The sequence below is a fragment of the Carex rostrata genome, chromosome 4 (assembly GCF_964058835.1).
Source record: "Carex rostrata chromosome 4, lpCarRost1.2, whole genome shotgun sequence".
NCBI classification, from domain to species: domain Eukaryota; kingdom Viridiplantae; phylum Streptophyta; class Magnoliopsida; order Poales; family Cyperaceae; genus Carex; species Carex rostrata.
Genome location: NC_135921.1, coordinates 12,748,222 through 12,763,578, shown reverse-complemented (window position 1 = coordinate 12,763,578; position 15,357 = coordinate 12,748,222). Strand labels below are relative to the sequence as shown.

General features: G+C 33.0%; 2 protein-coding genes and 1 long non-coding RNA gene across 4 annotated transcripts in view; 1 reads left to right on the top strand and 2 right to left on the bottom strand.

Annotated features, from left to right (window-relative positions):
* The window catches only part of LOC144553435 (F-box/kelch-repeat protein At1g57790-like), a 48,873-nt gene that overhangs the window by 16,972 nt on the left and 16,544 nt on the right, over positions 1–15,357 (bottom strand). The gene's annotated exons all lie outside the window — the stretch shown is intronic.
* On the bottom strand, positions 520–1,641 carry LOC144553265 (F-box only protein 7-like). Its single transcript, XM_078301363.1, has one exon. The coding sequence runs from the start codon at positions 1,639–1,641 to the stop codon at positions 520–522; it is 1,122 nt and encodes a 373-aa protein (XP_078157489.1).
* Positions 4,448–7,729, top strand: LOC144553442 (uncharacterized). The gene is made up of 2 exons (XR_013511373.1): positions 4,448–4,988; positions 6,396–7,729. It is a non-coding gene; the product is annotated as an uncharacterized LOC144553442 (long non-coding RNA).

Sequence of the window (15,357 nt, the reverse complement as noted above, 5' to 3'; positions counted from 1 at the left end):
TAATTTCTAGACGTTGATTTTTTAAATTATTGATTCACATAAAAGCAAAATCAAAATGTGATATTTTTTTATTGGCACATAGAGAAAATAACATAGATCACATCTAACGGTTTTATTTGAACGTTTAAGTTTTAAACTTTGAGTTATTTAAGTTTTTAAAAATGGAGGCATTTGAACCCTCCTCTTATTACTTACATTAATATTTTCTTATCCACTGATATGCTCACATGCAATTTGATTGTCCTCATATATTTGTTCTAATATCTTATACATTTGCTTGAGCACCTTCATTTTCACATTTTATACTCCAAGAGCAAGAGCAAGAGCAAAGATAGAAATTACACTCATAATAATTCAAGTATTATATAGTAATACATAAAGAAATTAAGAACCAGACTTAAATTTTTTTTGAAGCTGAAACTAACAAAATGGAGCATAACAAATTTAAATTAAATTAACTTGTAATTGTAATTAAGTAAGACTACTCTTAACCAATTAAGGGAAGCGTGGAGCAGCTAGCTACCATGGATTTGGGGTAAACCAAATGGGTGCACCTACACGGCTGTGGTGTATTTCAGGGGGGTAAAAGGTGCTAAATGTTTTCTCACTCGTGTTGAAGATACCCATGTCAAATTTTCCAACAAATAATGCTTTAGCTACATCTGTAAAATAGATGCTCTTGGTTTTGCATTTGTATTTGCAGCCTGGAACTAATTCATTTGGATTAATAACTATTGAATCATTTATCCCCACGAATATTGCAGCCTCGCCAATAGTTTTACTCCTGTAAACTTTTTTCTTCTCCAAATCAAGTCGAAGGATGTTAAAATAGCGTGTCTTGGAATGCCATTTTCTAAGAGTCTTGGAATGCCCTTTTTCAAGACATACCCAATCCACCACCCTCTCAACAAGTAGTAAATTTCCAAAGTAGTCCACTAGGTACCTCACTGATGTGGGATCTCTTAGCCTTATATGAAGAGATGTAATATCATGCACTTTAGGATCAGGTTGAAAATCCAGGAATAAAAGTGCGTTATGTTTGGTTACAAAATAAAAATGTCCATAAAAATATATGACATCCTTTATCCTTGGTGCACTTATTACCGTCCAAGATGAATCGCCGGGCTTCCAAAAAGCAGGTACACGCTTCCAACCAACCAAGATCATGAGCGTGAAATCAGGTCTCTCCTTTGGATCATGAGATAAGATGGCCTTCTGTACAATAATAACCTGCAACTTTTCAAAATCCCCATAATCAACGGGAACATTCTGATGGGCCGGTAAACCAAGGTTGTCTTGAGGGAAGAGTGGTAGCTCATAAAACTCACGAGTGAAAGGGTTTATCAGGATGCCCGTGAGTTTGATATCGATGGCAATAAGCCATCCGTGTGAAGATCCACATATGTAACGACCGTACAACTCTGGAATGTCCATGGCATAGTGCTTATCTTCTGACAAGTTGTAAAATTTACGTTTACCGGTGCCAGGTTCATCTCCCAGCACCAACCACGGCAGCTGAGGAGCTGGAGAGTGTCGCTTCTGCTTTGCTACTAATCTCCAATTTTTGCACACAGCGCTGAATCGGTGATGATCTGTGAGAGGCAGGAAGCTGGTTATGCGTTCCAGCGCGTCATACGCCATGTCCGACCAACAAGTCATGGCTCCCTGTACTGTAAGTTGGTTTATAATTAATTCTTACAATGGAAAAATAAGCAATTAAGAATCATGACAACATATATACTAACTCTATGAATTTAATTTCTTAATCATCATTGAACAGGGTGTTAATTATTGTGAAAAGCCAACGGAATATTTTTTTTTTGTAAGATTTGAACAATATGTGATATTGAATATTATAGCACACAAAGATATACTTGGAAAAAAATATCACAAAGTTATGTGTTCCTGCATGCTGGCAGAAAGTTGTGTTCCTGCATGCTGGCAGTGGATATATCCAGAAAAAATAAAATAAAATTAAAACAGACCTTTTTTCTGGTTGAAGATAACACAAGGACAAAAATTGGTGCAAGAGATTGATGAGATAAAATAAAATCCTCAAGTAATTGCTCATTAATTAGTGCAAATCAAAGAGGCGACCGGATTAGTATTTATAGGAGGCGACAGCAAGGTTACCTAATTATAAAAGGGGCTGCTGCATATTTTCAAAGCACAAATTCAACTATTTTTTGCCTTTCATATTAAATTATGTTATAATTAGGATAGTTAATAATTGCTTATAAGTTGAAAGAAATCAGTGGCCGGATATATGCAAATTTCAATATCGATATTACCTTACCTTTTTATTTCATTCAAATTTCATTCTGATTTAAGAATCTTTATATTGGTCATTTTCTAATTAAGAACGAAAATGAATCAAAAGGGGCCCCACTATTTTCAACGCACAAATTTTCAGCTATTTTTACCTTTCTTAAATACTTTTTTTCCCTTTGTTTCTAATTAAACCATGTGGCAATTAATAAACCAGTTATAAATTGAAACCGAATATACATGTCTATTTCAATACCTTGTAAAGGTACAAACGGATCGGATAGTGCTAAAACCATATCCGTATATTTTTTCCGCATATAGATCGGATATTAATCGGATACGGATAAGGATCGAATATTAAACGGATACAGATACGGATACGAATCGAATATTTTTCGGATACAAATGCATATACAAATATAATTCGGATTCCTAATTAAAAATATATATGTTATGTCATTACAAAATATATAGGTATAATTAAAATTCACCTTTGTCAAATAGCACTTAAGTATCATATGCATTTATTAGACTGAACATTATAAAGTTCACTGTTTTAATTCTCTCGAAAAATCTTAAAGATTCAATAAAAAAAAATAATGGATACTTATTATGTAAATATATTTTTTAAAGAAAATAATCATATAATATATATGAAAGAGAAATATATTCTAAAGAAAATAATATACTTTATAAAACATAACTTTAAAGAAAAAAAAATATTGTGGTAATATATGATAGAGAATCAATTTTTAAAGGAAACTAAGAGTAAAATTGTCTATATAGTAAAATTGATATTTTTTTATTTATTCTTATTTCAACGTCCGTCTGCAAAATTGATAATGTTATGTTAATAAAAGATTTAGTACTTTTAATATCATCAGCCCTATTTGATTGCATGATCTTTTTTACATGTTTGAAAATATAAAATGCTTTGTCACTCGGAAATATATTTTATATGGTAGCTTATTTTTTTTGTATGATATGCACTTCATCACTAAGATTTTTTTAATCCTTCTTTATTTATTTTATGGGCATGTTCATGATTATGTGCAGGAAGAATCACATATTAAGTTGATCTCCACATAAATACTTAGCATCAAATAAATAAATAATAGATATAGTTATGTGAAATTGTGAACCATATTTAGAATGGTTATATAAAATATTAGAAAATAATTTTATTTCAAAATTGATAATGCATCCTCAAATAAAATAAATTTTCAAAACCAACGTCAATGTAATAATATAATTTTACATATAAGATGAATTTGCGTTCTTTTTTTAAATAGAAAAGATACATGAATTTGCATTCAACGCAACATTTCATTATGTAATATCGTCTTCATATGTTTGTATGAACAATAAACTCATTTTTAAGGATTAATTCATCAATCAAATGAATTAGTTTATAATTTTACAAACTCATTTTAGATATTACATAGTAAAAGAAAAAAAATGTTTAAAAGTTAATTAATCAATCATATGAATGACTTAAAGTTTGACATTTTAGAATGGTCTTTTTAAGGTATCGTAGATTCAATTTGATCAATTTTTGTTAGTCCTGCCTTAATACTCAATCTAAGTCCCTCAACAATTTTGTCAATTTTTTTAAATTAAATAAAATAATTTTCTCTATATTTTAATTTATTTTCATTCTTGTTTAAAAAAAGAAGAATATATTCTAAAATCTGAAAAAAAAATTGGAACGAAAAAAAAAAGGTAAACGCAAGGTAATAGGGGTGCAAACGGATCGGATAATATCCGTCCGGATTTGTATTTGATTTTTTTTTAATACGAATACTCTTTACGGATACATATATTACTACACGATACGGTTTTAATTTTCAGAAACAGATACGGATACAGATACGGATACCTTATACGGATTCTCTCCAAAATCTGACCTTTCAATATTACCTACACGATACTAATTAACTCGATAAAATTTGCAGAGAAGAAGCAGATATGTAAGCAAAGTTCAATTCATTTAAATAGAACAGAGTTTAAAAGAATTGATTTAGAATTGAATTTTAATGATTGAAATGATTAAATTAAAAAAAAAATTGATTTGAAGGTAAAGAAAAAAGGTCATAGTTTTCATCAAAATTACAATGCATGTTATTGAAAATTTCACATGTCGATTCGCACTCTCTCTTCCTCTCTCCTTCTTCCCTGCTTCCCAGTCCGCCCCATAAGGCCATAAGTCATCAATTTCTCCTTCTCCGTCTCCACTACTCCCCAGCCCCGACACCCAGTCCAGAGCTTTATTCCTCTCCCTCTCCATTGCTCTCCTGTGTCAACTCAAAGAAGATAAGGGTAAAAAGGACTTTTCACACTGGCAGAACAAATTCTCGCCAAATACCGTAATTTTTCCCGTGATTTCTTCGCATGATATGGGGCTCCTGAAATCCCGTCGAATCATTTCTATTCTCGTTTCTCTCCTCTTTCAGTCGTTATGATCAGATTATTAAGAATGAATTCCAATTCAGATTCTTGCTTGAGCGAGAAAGGGCCATTCCGATCAGACCCGTATTACCTACCCGATACTAACCCGGTAAAATTCTCTTCGAAATCTGACCTTTCGACTTCTGTATTCTACTTCTCAGCAACTGTTGGACTTCTTCTCTCATTGTGGCGGAGCGACACTTAAAACTTCCACGAATTATTCTTGAATTGCTGCTCCGATTAACTGAATTTGGCGACTTCCTCTCTCAACGGTACTTCTTCTCTCAAGTTCCTCAAGTTTCTCTTACTAAGACCTTATAAGGTACAGACCTATGGTTGTTTGATTTTGATTATTATTGTTGGAATATTATTACTCTTGTCCCACTGAATTTTGGACTGCTTTTGTTGGATTCTAGCTTTTGATTCACTAAATTTCTACTATTTTTGTTGGATTTTTTGATTTGCGGTCTTGTGATCTTGTTTTAGGAATGGGGTTTCAGACTAAATATTAAGCATATTTCTAAAACTTTATAATGTTCAGTCTAATAAATGCATATGATACTTAAGTGCTATTTGACAAAGGTGAATTTTAATTATAGCTATATATTTTGTAATGACATAACAAATATATTTTTAATTAGGAATCCGAATTATATTTGTATATGTATTTGTATCCAAAAAATATTCGATTCGTATCCGTATCTGTATCCGTTTAATATTCGATCCTTATCCGTATCCGATTAATATCCGATCTATATGCGGAAAAAATATACGGATACGGTTTTAGCACTATCCGATCCGTTTGTACCTTTACAAGGTATTGAAATAGACATGTATATTCGGTTACAGATTTCTTTCAATTTATAACTGGTTTATTAATTGCCACATGATTTAATTAGAAACAAAGGGAAAAAAAGTATTTAAGAAAGGTAAAAATAGCTGAAAATTTGTGCGTTGAAAATAGTGGGGCCCCTTTTGATTCATTTTCGTTCTTAATTAGAAAATGACCAATATAAAGATTCTTAAATCAGAATGAAATTTGAATGAAATAAAAAGGTAAGGTAATATCGATATTGAAATTTGCATATATCCGGCCACTGATTTCTTTCAACTTATAAGCAATTATTAACTATCCTAATTATAACATAATTTAATATGAAAGGCAAAAAATAGTTGAATTTGTGCTTTGAAAATATGCAGCAGCCCCTTTTATAATTAGGTAACCTTGCTGTCGCCTCCTATAAATACTAATCCGGTCGCCTCTTTGATTTGCACTAATTAATGAGCAATTACTTGAGGATTTTATTTTATCTCATCAATCTCTTGCACCAATTTTTGTCCTTGTGTTATCTTCAACCAGAAAAAAGGTCTGTTTTAATTTTATTTTATTTTTTCTGGATATATCCACTGCAGGAACACAACTTTCTGCCAGCATGCAGGAACACATAACTTTGTGATATTTTTTTCCAAGTATATCTTTGTGTGCTATAATATTCAATATCACATATTGTTCAAATCTTACAAAAAAAAAATATTCCGTTGGCTTTTCACAATAATTAACACCCTGTTCAATGATGATTAAGAAATTAAATTCATAGAGTTAGTATATATGTTGTCATGATTCTTAATTGCTTATTTTTCCATTGTAAGAATTAATTATAAACCAACTTACTGTACAGGGAGCCATGACTTGTTGGTCGGACATGGCGTATGACGCGCTGGAACGCATAACCAGCTTCCTGCCTCTCACAGATCATCACCGATTCAGCGCTGTGTGCAAAAATTGGAGATTAGTAGCAAAGCAGAAGCGACACTCTCCAGCTCCTCAGCTGCCGTGGTTGGTGCTGGGAGATGAACCTGGCACCGGTAAACGTAAATTTTACAACTTGTCAGAAGATAAGCACTATGCCATGGACATTCCAGAGTTGTACGGTCGTTACATCTGTGGATCTTCACACGGATGGCTTATTGCCATCGATATCAAACTCACGGGCATCCTGATAAACCCTTTCACTCGTGTTTATTTTATGAGCTACCACTCTTCCCTCAAGACAACCTTGGTTTACCGGCCCATCAGAATGTTCCCGTTGATTATGGGGATTTTGAAAAGTTGCAGGTTATTATTGTACAGAAGGCCATCTTATCTCATGATCCAAAGGAGAGACCTGATTTCACGCTCATGATCTTGGTTGGTTGGAAGCGTGTACCTGCTTTTTGGAAGCCCGGCGATTCATCTTGGACGGTAATAAGTGCACCAAGGATAAAGGATGTCATATATTTTTATGGACATTTTTATTTTGTAACCAAACATAACGCACTTTTATTCCTGGATTTTCAACCTGATCCTAAAGTGCATGATATTACATCTCTTCATATAAGGCTAAGAGATCCCACATCAGTGAGGTACCTAGTGGACTACTTTGGAAATTTACTACTTGTTGAGAGGGTGGTGGATTGGGTATGTCTTGAAAAAGGGCATTCCAAGACTCTTAGAAAATGGCATTCCAAGACACGCTATTTTAACATCCTTCGACTTGATTTGGAGAAGAAAAAAGTTTACAGGAGTAAAACTATTGGCGAGGCTGCAATATTCGTGGGGATAAATGATTCAATAGTTATTAATCCAAATGAATTAGTTCCAGGCTGCAAATACAAATGCAAAACCAAGAGCATCTATTTTACAGATGTAGCTAAAGCATTATTTGTTGGAAAATTTGACATGGGTATCTTCAACACGAGTGAGAAAACATTTAGCACCTTTTATCCCCCCGAAATACACCACAGTCGTGTAGGTGCACCCATTTGGTTTACCCCAAATCCATGGTAGCTAGCTGCTCCACGCTTCCCTTAATTGGTTAAGAGTAGTCTTACTTAATTACAATTACAAGTTAATTAATTTAAATTTGTCAGGCTCCATTTTGTTAGTTTCAGCTTCAAAAAATATTTAAGTCCGGTTCTTAATTTCTTTCTGTATTACTGTATAATACTTGAATTATTATGAGTGTAATTTCTATCTTTGCTCTTGCTCTTGCTCTTGGAGTAGAAAATGTGAAAAATGAAGGTGCTCGAGCAGATGTATAAGATATTAGAACAAATATACGAGGACAATCAAATAGGCAATAGCATGTGAGCATATCAGTGGATAAGAAAATATTAATGTAAGTAATAAAGTTAACATTGTATAGTATATTATAGGCCTATTAGCATATCAGTAGATGATTGTTGGAAAAAAAGAAAGAAAGAAAAGTTAACACTTACGTGTTTGGGTATAGTTGTATGGCACAATGATATGCATTGCTTATGCAAGAAAATCAGAAGAAAGCTTTCACTGGCTCAGCTAAGGGGCAATTCTGTCCATTTTTTCTTATGAAAACATCAGTTACAATCTATTATGAATTTGGACTTGACAATTGTACTGTAGGTGGAGGATACCCAAGTACAAAATTACCCTCATTTTTTACATTTTTTTTTTGGCAATGCATAAAAAAGTAAAAATCTATTAAATGTTACCTGAAATTTTACGAATAAGCTGAACCCGTGTTCATGTGCCAGTTTTGAGTTAGAATTAACATTTTCTGTGGCTCATAGAACTATTAGTAGAGCAACTTTTCCAATTGGTTTCAACATCATCCAATAAACCTAGATAAAGATGTTGAATTTACAAATGATACTCTGCACAGTTTGAGAAAAAGCTGAAAATAATTTCTGAAAATCAATTAAATGCAATTTTGATTCAAATAAAATGAAATTCGTACCAGAAACCATTCTACTTGACATGAGGCACATTTTGGAACTTTAATATATAATTTATCTACACGATATGATTTTAATTTTCAGAAACGGATCCCGATACGTAATAACCCGATAAAATTCTCTCCAAAATCTGACATAAATTCTACTTCTCCGCAACTGTCAGACTTCTTTTCTCATTGTGGCGGAGCGTCACTTAAAACTTCCACGAATTATTCTTAAATTGTTGCTTCGATTAACTGAATTTGGCGACTTCCTCTCTCAACAGTACTTCTCTCAAGTTCGTCAAGTTTCTCTTACTAAAGACCTAAGGTACAGACCTATGGTAATTTGATTTTGATTATTATTGTTGGAATATTATTACCCTTGTCCCACTGAATTTTGGACTGTTGTCGTTGGATTCTAGCTTTTGATTCACTAAAATTTCTACTATTTTTGTTAGATTTTTTTATTTGCGGTCTTGTGATCTTGTTAATTAGTGAGGTTTTAGACTAAATATTAAGCATATTTCTGAAATTTTATAATGTTCAATCTAATAAATACATATGATAGTTAAGTGCTATTTGACAATGATACAATTTCAAAGGCATTATACTTTTAGATAGCATATTTTTTGTGTTGGTATATTTCAATTAAAATTATAGTTATATGAGTGAATTTTAGTTAATTAAATATGGTCGGTGAATTTTAATTATAGCTATATATTTTGTAATGACATAACATATATATTTTGAATTAGGAATCCGAATTATATTTGTATTTGTAATTGTATCCGAAAAATATTCGATTCGTATCCGTATCCGATTAATATTCGATCTGTATCCGGAAAAAATATATGGATACGGTTTTAGCACTCTTTGATCCGTATCCAATCTGTTTGCACCATAGACATGTATATTCGGTCACATATTTCTTTCAATTTATAACCAGTTTATTAATTGCAACATGATTTAATTAGAAACAAAGGATAAAAAAGTATTTAAGAAAGGTAAAAATAGCTGAAAATTTGTGCTTTGAAAATAGTGGCCCCTTTTGATTCATTTTCGTTCTTAATTAGAAAATGAGCAATATAAAGATTCTTAAATCAGAATGAAATTTCAATGAAATGAAAAGGTAAGGTAATATATTGAAATAGATTCGCACTTATTTCTTTCAACTTATAAGCGATTATTAACTATCCTAATTATAACATAATTTAATATAAAAGGCAAAAAATAGTTGAATTTGTGCTTTGAAAATATGTAGCAGCCCCTTTTATAAATACCAATTCGGTCGCCTCTTTGATTCGCACTAATTAACTAGCAATTACTTGAGAATTTTATTTAGTCTCATCAATCTCCTGCACCAATTTTTGTCCTTGTATTATCTTCAACCAAAAAAAAAAGGTCTGTTTTATTTTTATTTTGTTTTTATTTTATTTTTTCTGGATATATCCACTACCAGCATGCAGGAACACATAACTTTCTTTCTGATATTTTTTTCAAGTATATCTTTGTGTGCTATAATATTCAATATCACATATTGTTCAAATCTTACAAAAGAAAAAATATTCCGTTGGCTTTTCACAATAATTAACACCCTGTTCAATGATGATTAAGAAATTAAATTCATAGAGTTACTATATATGTTGTCATGATACTTAATTGCTTATTTTTCCATTGTAAGAATTAATTATAAACCAACTGTACAGGGAGCCATGACTTGTTGGTCGGACATGGCGTATGACGCGCTGGAACGCATAACCAGCTTCCTGCCTCTCACAGATCATCACCGATTCAGCGCTGTGTGCAAAAATTGGAGATTAGTAGCAAAGCAGAAGCGACACTCTCCAGCTCCTCAACTACCGTGGTTGGTGCTCGGAGATGAACCTGGCACCGGTAAACGTAAATTTTACAACTTGTCAGAAGATAAGCACTATGCCATGGACATTCCAGAGTTGTACGGTCGATACATCTGTGGATCTTCACACGGATGGCTTGTTGCCATCGATAACAAAATCACGGGCATCCTGATAAACCCTTTCACTCGTGAGTTTTATGAGCTACCACTCTTCCCTCATTTCAACGTTGGTTTAAATTCCAGAAGTGTGTTTGAGAATGCTCTCATGGATTATAGGGATGTGGCTGAACATGGTATTGAAGATATTCAGGTTGGTATTGTACGGAAGGCCATCTTGTCTCATGATCCAAAGGAGAGACCTGATTTCATGCTCATGATCTTGGTTGGTTCAATCAATATACCTGCTTTCTGGAAGCCCGGCGATTCAACATGGACGGTAATAAGGGAGGTTAGAGCACCAGGGATAAAGGATGTTATATATTTTGGTCAACATTTCTATTTTGTAACCAAAAACACACTTTTATTCCTGGATTTTCAACCTGATCCTAAATTGCATGATATTAGATCTCCTCGTATAAGGGTAAGGCGTTCCACACTACAGAGTTACCTAGTGAACTACTTTGGAAATTTACTACTTGTTGAGAGGTGGAATCGGTTTTTTAAAAAAAGGCATTACAAGACATGCTATTTTAACATCCTTCGACTCGATTTTGAGAAGGAAAAAGTTTACAGGAGTAAAACTATTGGTGAGGCTGCAATATTCTTGGGGACAAATGATTCAATAGTTATTAATCCAAATGAATTAGTTCCAGGCTGCAAATACAAATGCAAAACCAAGAGCATCTATTTTACAGATGTAACTCAAGGATTATGTGTTGAAAAAATTGACATGGGTACCTTCAACACGAGTAGAATCGACATGGGTATCTTCAACACGAGTGAGAAAACATTTAGCACCTTTTATCCCCCCGAAATACACCACAGTCGTGTAGGTGCACCCATTTGGTTTACCCCAAATCCATGGTAGCTAGCTGCTCCACGCTTCCCTTAATTGGTTAAGAGTAGTCTCACTCAATTACAAGTTAATTTAATTTAAATTTGTCAGACTCCATTTTGTTAGTTTCAGCTTCAAAAAATATTTAAGTCTGGTTCTTAATTTCATTCTGTATTACTATATAATACTTGAATTATTATGAGTGTAATTTTTATATTTGCTCTTGCTCTTGCTCTTGGAGTAGAAAATGTGAAAAATGAAGGTGCTCAAGCAGATGTATAAGATATTAGAACAAATATATGAGGACAATCAAATAGCATGTCAGTGGATAAGAAAATATTAATTTGAGTAATAAAGTTAACATTGTATAGTATATTATAGGCCTATTAGCATATCAGTAGATGATTGTCGGGAAAAAAAAAGAAAAGAAAAGATAACACTTTATGTGTTTGGGTATAATAGTATGGCACAATGATATGCATAGCTTATGTAAGAAAATCAGATGAAAGCTTTCACTGGCTCAGCTTATGTAAGAAAATCACAATTATTCAAAGTAAATCAAGTTCATTTATTTTTCTCAGAAAAATCTGCCAAGTGATTATGTTAGCAGCTTCTTTGAATTTGTTACATGGGTTAGGCATTGGGTGACTCCCCCTCTCGCTTGGCTGAGGCTTTGCGTGAAATTTTTGGTCCACTGGTAAATTAAACTCATTTGTTCATTATTCATTTTCTTTATGCACAAGTTTGTACATGCTAATTTGGCGCTATATAAGAGATATTCAATGAAAAAGAAAAAAAAATTGGAATTGTGCATGCACAAAAAAATACCATAAATGCAGAAAATCTGGATCAGATATTTCAGAAATACAAAATTTTAAAGTATGATAATGTTTAATATTTTCAATATATCCAATATATATGGTGATTGTTTGTCTGTTACAGAAATTAAATGTTCCCCAACTCTGTTTTGTCAAAAAATAGCTTGGCTTGCAGTCTTTTTCATGTGCATACCAACGGACATAGCAGTAGCTTATGTTTATGGTGGTATAATAAGTTCATTTGTGATAGATTTTATTCTTCTTTATCTTTCTTTTTTGGCTTTTGTCTGATTTTTCTTTCTCTGAAAATTCAGAAGAATCTGTCAGTAGTGAACCTGGGCCAAGGTGCACAAAGCAAAAAGATCTCAAATTCAAAGCCTTTCAGATTTAGAACACATGTAAGTTCTATTTCAGATTTTAGAACAGATGTAAATTTTGGTGACAAATATGTGTACATTTTGGTAACAAATCTAGAGAAACTGTTATGCTAGAATGAGTACAAATCAGTGTAGATTTTGGTGACCGGTAGCATAATGTTTTGTGTGTGATAACAACAATTATGCAACTCTTGCAATTTATATTAATCTGAGTTTGCAATTTTACTTTTTGTTGAATTGTTACTCGAGTATTTGTTCGTGTACCATGATTCTAAAATGAAATAAGGCACTTCATGATTTTTAGTGGATCAACTGATAAATCTGTTTTTGATAATATTTTGTTAATTTTAAGGGTTAATTTCTCATGTACTAGTGTGTTGTTTTGGTTTTGATTTATTTGTATGATTATGTCGTACTATCTCAAATGTGCATTTTTTTTTTGTGTGCCATGATTCCAAAATGAAATGTTCAATTTCACACCACTGGGCTACTGTACTGGGCGGTACCGGCATGTTACTGGTACCATCTGATACAATATGAGGTGGACGCAAGCATGTGTCAGAGAAAGGAATCATCACTGGTAAAAAAAAAAAAAATTTACAAAGGTGGAAAATAACTATACCATACTGGTATGAGTTATTACTGGTAAAAATTGGAAGTCACGTGGAGTTACTGATAAGGCAGAAGTCGCCAAATTGAGCAATGAAGGAACGTTATTTTGTTTTTCATCTTTTGGGGCTGTTTTCCCATCTTTTTTTTTTCTTTTCCAAATTCTACTTTTTCCAAGTTTTCAAATTTTAAGCTCAACTGTCTTGAGCATATTTTATTTTTATTTTGGTAGCTTGTGGATACAATTTATGTACCGCAATCATTAATGAAATATGGACATAACCCTTATATTTTCTCAAAAATCCTATATATATTATTGGAACCACCAAGCAGTATACTAAACAACATTATACTTCCTAAAGTACAAGCATTAGAACAGTTGAAAATTAGAAATAACAAAAAAATAATGTCAAATTTGATCAAACAATCGTTTAGTTGCAATTGGACTTGTGGTTGAAAGCTCACAAGCATTATAATTTTTCCATGAACACCTTTAACACTTATTCCAAACATTTATTCTTAAACATTTACACAAATATTCCCTAATAACTAGCACAAGTATTTAGTTACACTCAAATATTCTCTAAGTGCTCTTTCCATGAACACCTTTAACACTTATTCCAAACATTTTCATATGCCCTCTTTAACACAATATTCTCAATTCTTTAAGCAATGCTCCATCTCTGAGTTTCAGCTGCATATCTCCATCTCAACTGTCAGATAAAATTATTAAATATTAGTCAACTAATTTAGCACTAAAATTAAACAAAAAGGTTGTTTGAAATAACAGTGAATAAAAGAAAGTTTTGTATTGATTGAATATATAATTTACACGAATTGCACTGATTGAATATAAAATATTACCCAAAAAGATTAATACTGGTGCATTATAAATGTGAAAGAAGAAATAAGACTCTTCAACCAGTAACTTGGATTTCGAACCAGTAGCTAGTGACCAGTATCTTGCTACTTCGCTACTGACATCAATAGAACCACAATACTGGTAAAGTGTAAAGTGAAGAGACAAAAATATCAATTGTTGATTTACTTAACTAGAAACTTAATTTTAAAAATACAATAATCAATGGACATAAATAGCAATGATAATGCAAACTGTCAAACTCGATAATCTATTTATCCAGGGTGAGAACCAAAATTTTGATGTTCAATCTTTTGTTTTTACCTTACCATTTTGTTGCACCCAGCAGTCTCTATATTTCCCATCGCTAATTGTGCTCCGATCAGAGAATTCGAAATGGCGTCAATTCTATTTTGTGTTTTAATTGAGGAATTGATGTTCCGATCAGACCCTAATTGAACATAATCTCGTCATTGATACTATTCTGAATTGATTCAGTAATGAGTTAATTTAAATCATAAGATTTGCATCATTAGCTGTAAGGTTCTTTGAACTATCACTGATTTTATCTGGCCTTTTTTTATCAGCTAGGATTTACTTTGTTGTACCTTGGCTCCTTTTCCGATTGTCTATATACAGAAAACACAAATTGAAAATAATATTCGTACCAGCCAACCAGACTTGTAGTTCTCATAAGAAATATCAGAAAATTGAAGAGAAAAATGAGAGATGAGCATAAAAAATAGGTCGATTTCTAGGTCGCGATACATGTATCTTTGCAAGCGATAACATGATCCTGAGTCGCGCGGTGCGAGAGAGAGAGAAGCGGCACGGAGTTGTAGACGAGCAAGAGAGAGCCGGCAGAGTTGAGCCAGCACGCAGGAGAGAGTCGGCGGAGCACAGTTGTCACGAACTGTGACAGAATTGGGGGAAAATCAGCTCAATTTTGACTCAGTCAATGCGTTCATAAGAGAAGAGATGACCTCGGGTAAGGAAGGCAGAACAAAGGGTAAAACGGGCAGAGTATTTAAAATAAATGAGGCGCTGCAAGAGGGTCCCAAGAGACAGAGCGGGAAGGGGACCGTTGAAGGGACCATTAATACACATAGAGACTGCACGGTGGGTCCTAGGGCGCTAGAACAGGTGTTTCAACTGGAGACTGGAGGTGCGATAATGGACAAAGATGACGCTCGATTAACATTAGGCAACTCAGCAAATTAGTCCACGGTGGAGCTTAGGTGTCATCACGTTGTTCGATTGAGAGATATAAGCAACGGATCAGATTAATTCTAAAAGGGAATCTGATGGCCTATATATATAGAATTAGACAGTGGAATTAATTTATGTGATTTGTAATTTGTTATTTACAATTTCTTGGTTTTTCTTCTTTACTGT

Coding starts and splice junctions, on each gene's coding strand:
- LOC144553265 (XM_078301363.1), bottom strand. CDS start 1,641: ATGGCGTATGACGCGCTGGAACGCATAACCAGCTTCCTGCCTCTCACA.